This window comes from Priapulus caudatus, unplaced genomic scaffold, assembly GCF_000485595.1.
Source record: "Priapulus caudatus unplaced genomic scaffold, Priapulus_caudatus-5.0.1 Scaffold1845, whole genome shotgun sequence".
NCBI lineage: Eukaryota > Metazoa > Priapulida > Priapulimorpha > Priapulimorphida > Priapulidae > Priapulus > Priapulus caudatus.
Genome location: NW_014578906.1, coordinates 7,342 through 16,340, shown reverse-complemented (window position 1 = coordinate 16,340; position 8,999 = coordinate 7,342). Strand labels below are relative to the sequence as shown.

General features: G+C 48.3%; 1 protein-coding gene across 1 annotated transcript in view; it reads right to left on the bottom strand.

Moving 5' to 3' along the window:
• Positions 1-8,812, bottom strand: part of LOC106817738 (ras-related protein Rab-13-like) — an 18,737-nt gene extending 9,925 nt beyond the window's left edge. Inside the window, exons 1-4 of the mRNA XM_014822422.1 lie at positions 8,629-8,812; positions 7,590-7,813; positions 7,058-7,286; positions 6,450-6,566 (exon numbers count right to left, since the gene is read on the bottom strand). Coding sequence (XP_014677908.1) covers positions 6,450-6,566; positions 7,058-7,286; positions 7,590-7,813; positions 8,629-8,733 — 675 coding nt within the window. The 5' untranslated portion in view covers positions 8,734-8,812. The remainder of the gene's footprint in view (positions 1-6,449; positions 6,567-7,057; positions 7,287-7,589; positions 7,814-8,628) is intronic.
• Positions 8,813-8,999: the final 187 nt, after the last annotated feature.

Sequence of the window (8,999 nt, the reverse complement as noted above, 5' to 3'; positions counted from 1 at the left end):
CGACGAGAAACTCGCCTTAACCAGTACGGTGGCGCGCGTTGTCAGGTGTGTAGTTGCCACCAGGGGCGCCCCAACCTTTTGAACAACAACGGTTCGTACCGTATAAAAAATGATTGGCATATCTGCCTATGCATATAATTGTTGCGCGAGTTGGCTAGCCTCTACTTGAGTAAACCCCTTATCGCTGCCAGCACAACATGGGTTAGGAGAACGTACGTTACACTTGGCAGATCTGGGAGCTGGTTAGCACGAATGATTACGTTAATTAAATTAAATTATAATTCATTCGCAACGATTCACACACACACACAACACAACACACACACACAACATCGACACACACACACACACACACACAACCACCACACGCACGCGCACGCGCACGCACACGCACCGCATGCTCACACGCAACACGCACATGCAACACAGCACGCGCACGACGCAGCACACCACACACACACACACACACACACACACACACAGACTCACACACACACACACAACATAACACACACAACACACACACCCCACACACACACACACCACACACACACACACACACCACACACACACACACACACACACACAACACACACCACACCGCACACACACACACATACACATACACATACACAATACGAGCGCCATATTGTGGTGTTAATTATTTTGTCAAAATTCTCAATCCATTGTTCCCGAATTGCGCAACTTATAAAAACACGCGTGACGCAAACGCGTTGCTTTTTTTCTCTAGAACATCCTGCTTGGCTGATGAATGCTGGCCCTGGGGTGCTGCTGGCAAATAACTGGCGTAGAGTTGCCCTCGCCCGCACCCTGTCCTGGTAGCCGTCGTCACGAAACTGTTCTTGTTGTTCGGCAGAGACTACGAGGAGGGAGGGAGGGAAGGATATCATCGCGCCGTGTTGTATTATAACCGTAGATGCTTCGGTGGTGAACCATAGATTGCAAGCTGGCTCTGTGATGTCGCATGTCTACAACGGTTCACAAGATTGGCCTAGAAGTAACGCAAGCTTATGCTGCCCGTCTATATGTCTGTCTGATATACTTCAATCCTGTTCGTTCATCCGTCAGCTATCTATCTTTCATCTACCCTGCCTGTCTGTCGTCTGTTCTGTCTATCTAGTCCTCCCTCCCATCTCTTCGCACTCTCTCTCTCTATCTGGTCCTCCCTCCCTCTGCCTTCGGCCCCTCTTCTCCTATCTGCGTCCTCCCTCCTCTTCTTCCGCCTCTCTCTCTATTGGTCCTCCCTCCTCTCCTTCGCCCTCTCATCTCTATTGGTTCTCCCTTCCCTCTCCTTCGCCCTCTCTCTCTCTACTACCCCTTCTCTCGTCACCTCCACACACCAGCGCCTTCGTTTTTTCGTCGCCTCTCATGATTGCCATCAATTTAGATTGTACATGATTGTGTATGTGCACACTACAGTAACCTAACCTAAGCCCGAGGGCTTGCATCTAAACGGCTTAACCATTTATAGCTAGCCGTTAACGTCTGTGGTGGAATAGCAGACTCGAATATACTCCTCATCCACACGCGCGCAGCAAAACACGCCACCCACATCACACACACACACAACAACACACACACACACACCACACACACACACACACATCACACAACACGCCGTCGCGCGCGCGCGCGCCGCGCGCGCGCAGCACACACACAACACATACACCAGCCACTCCAAATTTACAATTAGCTCATGTAATAAAGCTAGGAAATTCCTAGCAATGATGCTGGCGTACGCATGAACGACCACGCCCCACATGGAGCGGCGATGGTTGGTGTGGCTGACTTCAGACCTTGCACACGAAAGAAATCTGAAGCGAGGAGTCTCGACATAGATCGGATAGAACTACTGCATCCTTAGATGTAGGTCGTCCTTATACGGCTGTTCCCGTTAGATTACGTCTTTAGATATCGCCTCCTGTTAACACCGCTTCTGCGAACACACAACACAACACACACGTAACACCCACCACTACACATACTACACAACACATGGCCACACACGCACACTCACACACCACACACACACCACACAGGCACACTACACAGCAACACACACACACACACACACTGCGGCGCACGCACATGATGGCACATGCACACAAACTCAAACAAAGCACACTGCGTATGGCTCAAACCTATACAACAGTGTTCTTACGCACCGGGCACCGCGACAGTAGATCTGGGGCGACACACTAATTTACAAGGGACCGCATGCGGTCACTGCTGTCCCCATGCCACGGAATCTGTATGGCAAACTAAGTCTCAGCAACGCGAGGGTCGCCTGTGAGTGTAGCCCACGGGGCACGCGAATTTGGGTCGTGATCAAGAAAGGATGCTGTGCCTACGGTCGTAGAAGAAGACAACTACTTCTGGTGTCGGCTACGCGAATAAGTCTTTCGTTGCCAAATTGTCTGCACAGCATGTTTCACACAGTAGAACGAAGTAGAAGAATATAGTCGCTATCCATCACTACTCATACGATCACGCCACGTCGATTGCACCGTCTGATTGCCACGTCTGATTGCATCGTCCTGATTGCACGTCTGATTGCCACTGCATTAGCATGTGCACGAGCGGTAAAACAAAGTCAAAAAAGCGACGCAAATCAACCAAAATTATTAGAAACTTCTCTCGATTTCCCCAATATTTTTAATTTCGAAATTTGGTCTCAATATTTATATCTGTAAGAATTCACACGCACGCGCGTCGCTCGTTACAAGACGCGCCGGTGTCCAAGCCGCGCAGCGCGGTCACCGCGCATGCGCACTCTGGTATTACAGTCTGCGAGCATGTCGTCCGCTCCCAGCCTCTGCAGCTCCGTCAGCGAACTCACATTCTATTATGCTTGGCTTTCGGCGACGATGAGATACCAGCATCAGTACCACAACATGGCAGACAGCAGCTTTCATCATCCTGGCGTTGCGTGCGTGCGTGCGCTGCGCGTGTGCGTGTGTACGCGTACATGAATATGAGTGTTTGAGCGGTGTGTGTGTGCGACGCGAGAGCGGTTATGGTACGCTTGTTGCTAACGTTAGGGTATGCACTCTACTGAAGTTCCACAGCCGCCGCGGCGCCTCGACTATTATGGCTCGCGCGCGAGAGGCTGGTGGCGGCACCGTGGTTCCGGTCGCGTGGCCTCGCCCGAAACAATCGTCATTATTCAGCGTCGTGACCATCGCGACCTCTGCCGCCGCCCTAAACATGTTCAAGGTGTACTGCTTCGTCGCGCGACGCCCTGATCCGCGGCGGACGCTGCGGCAGATGAAGGACGATTAGGGGGAGGCAGTGTACCCGCCGGCCGCCAGGGGCGGCTGCGGAATTACACTGAATAAGTTCTGCGAAAGTGTTGTTCTAGCCGCTGTTCGTGTTTACGATGGTGGCGTGTGTTGCGTGCGCGCGCGCGCGCGCGCGTGGTGTGTGTGTGTGTGTGTCGTGTTGTGTGTGTGTGTGTGTGTTTGTGTGTGTGTGTGTGTGTGTGGTGTGTTTGTGTGTATGTATGTGTGTGTTGTGTGTTTGTGTGTGTGCGTGCGTTTAGTGGTGTGTGTGTGCGGTTGTGTTGTGCGCGCGGCGCGTGCTGAGCTTGTGTGTATGTCCTGTGTTGTACGTGCGCGCGCGGCAGTGTATGTAGCGTGCGTGTGTGCGTGTGTGTGTACGTGCGTGTGTGCGTGTGTGTGTGTGTTGCTGTACGTGCGGTGTTGTGTGTAGTCTGCTTACGTGGTGTGTACGTGCGTGTGTGCGTGTGTGTGTGGGTGTGTGTGTACGTGCTGTGTGCGTGTGTGTATATGGCTGTGTTACGTGTCGCGCGCAGTGTGTGTGTAAGTGCGTGTATGACCCGTGTGTGACTGTGAACGTGCGTGCCGTGTGTGCGTGTGTGTGCTGTGCTGTTGGTTGTGGTGTGGTGTTCTGTGTGTGTCGCTTGTGTATATGTGTATTATGTGTGGTGTTGTGTGTGCGTGTTGATGTGTGTGTGTGTGTGCGGTGTGTGTGTGGCGCGCGCGTGGTGAACTTGTGTGTGAATGTCTGTGTTTACGTGTGCGCGCGTCGTGTGTGTGACGTGCCGTGTGTTGGCGTGTGCGTGATGTGTGCGGTTGGTTGTGTGTACGTGCGTGTGTGTGTGTGTGTGATATGTTGTGTTTACTGTGTGCGCGGTGTGTGTACGTGCGTGTGTGTGATGCGTGTGTTATGTCTGTGTTTACTGTGGCGCGGCGTGTGTTGTACGTGCGTGTGTGTGTGAGCGTATGTTTGTTCAGAGTTTTGGAAAAAGGCCCTTAAGCCTGTTACAAATATTATTAAGGCCTACAAGACGCATGTGTTTGTAAGTTATTCAGGCGTGTCACGCGTGAATTGTCGAGACTAGATCGGAGAATGAAAAACTACGGCCGCATGGAATTGCAGCACCGACAATACTTCGACTCTTCAAATCTTTAATATAATTAAAAGAAACTTCACCCGTTGATAGCGATTGCCGTTTGAAAATGAAAAGGTTGTAGATGTTCAAGTTAAAATTTAGTAACGTAATAAGATGTTGAAGTTTTGATCAATGTAACATCGTCACTGCCACTTACAGTCCGCTTTTCTCTTATAATACCGGCTGTCGAGTGCCTTGCCACTCGGAGTTACATGAAATGCTTTCGTGCTGTCAATTTAAACAGTCGCGGAGCGGTGACGCCGGGGCCACCCGATTCCTCAACAGCAGTTTCATTGTTATGCGCGTCAGTAAAGTTCGAAGACTACCCTAACCGACGCCTTGCCTGGACGTGCGTGTGGCGATGAATCGTTCAGTAAACTAACAATACTTTGATTTGTCTTCATTAGTTTACATACACTGGTTTGGAGACAACAACATATGAGACCTTGGCTAGACGCGTGCTGACATATTGTAGTAAAATTGATTAAGACATTATATACTTTCATCGTAGTTTTAAATGCGGTGCGCTTGAAGACCACGATAGCCAACGTCGTGGGTGGACCACAGGCTGGACAGAATCGTAGCAAATTGGTAAACAACTAATCGCGTCAACGCCAGCGTCAACGCCAGCGTCAACGCCAAGCTGTCAACGCCAAGCGTCACACACGCCAGCGTTCAACGCCAACAGCGTCAACAGCACGAGGTATGTCACCAAAGCACTTAATCAGTACTTACATATAAATCGGATAGACTTGCTCTGATATAACCCTTGTATCGGAATCTTACAAAAATTGAAGTGTTTGTGGTGTTTTCTAGTCCACTTTTTATAGTTAAGATTGTTCACCTATTCTATCAACTTGTACAAAAATGTTAATACAAAACAAGGCAACAGATGAGCTAAATAGTTTACTATTGTACATTTTCAGCAGATGTCGCATGATACTCATTTTAATTAATTTAATCCATTGCCCATCCATGGCATGTCTCCATTGGACTGTGATGACTACAGTTCAACGTAGAACTTATACTGTGAAAATGCCGTTAGAATAAACTTACAAACTAAAAGACGTACTTACACATTACGAAATACATTACTATACACTTAATACTACACTTATATATTACGCACATATGCACTTAATATTTACAACATTGCAACGCGACATATTCTTTATACACTCATATCTAACACAACAGCGGATAATTAAAATAATGCTGTTTCTGGCGAGATATAGGCTGAGTCATACGCTTGCCAATGTGAAACATTAATTATGGCAGGAATACGATATAGCAGCTGGTGTTTTGCTGATATCGGACGTCATGCATCGAATAATAGAGAGTGTTGGGATATGTGATTGGTGGGCAGATTCATTTGTGATACGGTGAATAGATCATTCGATGGATAGTAGACCGTTGCGATGAGGTGGTTCCCATTTTGATGGTCGGATGTCATTTTCGTGTCTTCTTTTGCTTCTGTTAGCGAGTTTCTTGGACGGTCATCGTGTACGCGAAAGCTAAACCTGTACACACTGTTATGTACGTAGTGTGTATGTATGAAAAATATATATTATATAGTATATATATATACCAATTTTTTTAGTAATACAGGTAACATATAGTAGGTATATCGACAGCCCGTCAATCAACTCATATATACACACACACACGTCGCGATGACGCACGCGCATACACAGCACAGAGTCACGCACGTTATAAAACTACGCACATACACACACGTACGCACTCACACGCAAGAACACACACACACCGCAGCACACACATAACACGCACGCACGCAATGCACATACGCGCACACGCACGTACGTACACACACACGCGCACGCCACGAACGCAGCAGACAACACACACACACCACACACATCACACACAATGCATATATATATAATATATATATATATATATATATATATTTATTATTATATATATGATAATAGCTATATAGTGCTTCAGTGCAGTGGTGCTGTTCGGTCACGCATCATGTTTTCTCTCTCACCAGTTTCGGGTTGTTCGCTTCCACAAGGTCGTACGCCATCTGTGAGAACAACTCCGTCACGTTCGTATTCTCCTTGGCGCTTGTCTCGAAATACTTCGATGAATGGTACTTGGCCAACTAACGACAAACGACAACGTCAGCTACATAGGGGGGGGGCACACTGAGAAGGGAAGGGCGGTGATATTGGGGACGCTGGATTGCTGGGAACCGGGAAATACCAGAAAAATGTTTAAAATTGTGGTTTACTTGGAACATAGAAATGGTACTTTTATCTGCTGGGATACTGCGAATGGACACCCCTCCCCCCTCCCGCGCGCCATTCTCCTTATCGCGCTGAGAAATTTCCTATATAGTCCTATATATGCCTGTATTCATCGCTGGTTCCCGTAGGGACTATGGGAATGAACTATTGTCGGTGGTAGATCCGCTTGTACTTTTACACCTTGTCAAGCAATATAGATTAAAGTGGTTTCTATCATTGGCTTTTCTCGAATCTCTGGACGGTTGTATTAGAACAGGTTTCGCTGTAAAATGGCGGTAGTATACATACAGGTGTTAATGATTGCTCAATTTCCTCACACTCTCCCGGTAAAGCTGTAATAACTCACCTTCTCCGCCGCTGCCAGCTTTATCTTGCGCTGCCACCAGAGGTCGCATTTATTGCCGACGATGATCACCTCCTCGCTGTCGATGTCGGCCTCCGCCAGGGTGCGCATCCAGTAGTTGATTGAGTCAAACGTGTTCTTATCGGTGATGTCGAAGACAAGAAGGAGACCCTTCGTTCCGCGATACATGAACTTGTTAATGTCACGGAATCGTTCCTGACCGGCCGTGTCCCTGCAGTGCATGCAAACAGGCAAATAAACACGCAGAAAAAAAAACCTGACACCTACACAAACAAACAGACAACAAACAAATAAACAAACCTAATTGCAAAAATATAAACAAACGAACAGACAAAGCAGCACACAACTAAACAAACCAACAAACATATAGACAGACAAATGAATCAATAAACAAACTGCGGGTAAACAAACAAACAGACAAACACTTAACATGATTGATTCTGCAACCCCCTCCGGCAATCAACACAACCGTACATGATTTGAATGTTTTGGCCTTGCAGGCGGCAGCACCTACCAGATCTGCAGACGCACTCTGTGTCCGTCGACGTCGTAGTCCTGGTTAACGAAGTCGACGCCGACGGTCGGCATCAGGTTTCTCGTGTACGTCTCGTGTCGCATCGAGTTGATGAGCGACGTCTTGCCGACGTACGACTCACCGATGACGAGCACCTTGTAGATGACGTCATAGTCGGATTCCATCGGATTCTTGTTGAATTCGCATCGGATCGGCTTCGCGCACTGTTTCAAAGCGGAATTATGTTCAAAGCCATTTATTCTTTATTTGTTGCTGTCTTTCCACGTGTCTATTGCATCCCCTGTCTCATTCTCTATCTCCCCTCCCTTTCTCTTTCTATCTCTTTCTCCCATACTATATCTCTTCCTCTCTCGCCCTTCTCTCGCTATCTCTCTCTCTCTCGATCTATCTGTCTATCTATCTATCTCTCTATCTCTCTATCGCGCTCTCTCCCTCTCCCCGTCGGTGCGTGCGTGCGTGCGTGCGTGCGTGTGTGCGTAATCTCTCTATCCGCTCGTCGTAATCAATTCGAGTTTATTACCCAATATTTGTTTACAGACACAGCAGTTGTTTACACAAAGCGCAACATCAGCTATATTATAAATCAGTCGTCCGCGCAGCAATCAGCGAACCAGCGTTCATCCTGCATCTGCTAGGCAGCTGTAGCTGAAGCCACACGAGCTGTGGAGGCCCGCATCCCCGATGGCAGGTAAACTCGTGTTGGTCGAAATGCTCCTCGAGCCTTCGCTACATCCCGACCATAGATGTATACCACATGTGCAAATGTCAGATATATATATATAGAGAGAGAGATTTGTGGTCAAAAGTAGCACGGCAGCGTTCAGCCACATTGAGAAGTCTCATGCGAGCTTTAAACACAACTGTAACGTATTCACGGATTTATCTGGGCCAGCGAATCATTACATCGTAGCTGAACGTATGTGTGCGTGCGTGCGTGCGTGCGTGCGTGTGTGTGTGCGTGCGTGCGTGCGTGTGTGCGTGCGTGTGTGCAACAGTATTATATAGTGAATATACGTACCGATACATGCGGTTTCTCTTTCGCCGTGCTCTTCTCGGTTTCTTCCGGCGCAGCATGGTCGGTTTCGCTGTTCTTCTTTCCCCTGCGTTTCCGGAATAGTTCCATGAATATATTTCTAGATTTCTTCTGGTTCTTTGGCTGAGGTGTTGTTTGGTCGGCGAGCGCCGAAACCTTCCACTCTTTGCGCGCGAACTGAAATTCAGAGTAGGTTGCGTATAGAAATTACAGTGAAACGGTGTGTATGTGTGCGCGCGCGCGTGTGTGTGTGCGTGCGTGCGGGCGTGTGCGTGTGCGTGTGTGTGTGTATATATATGTGCGTGTGTGTATGTGTGTGTGTGTGTGTGTGTGTGTGTGTGTGTGTGTGTGTGTGT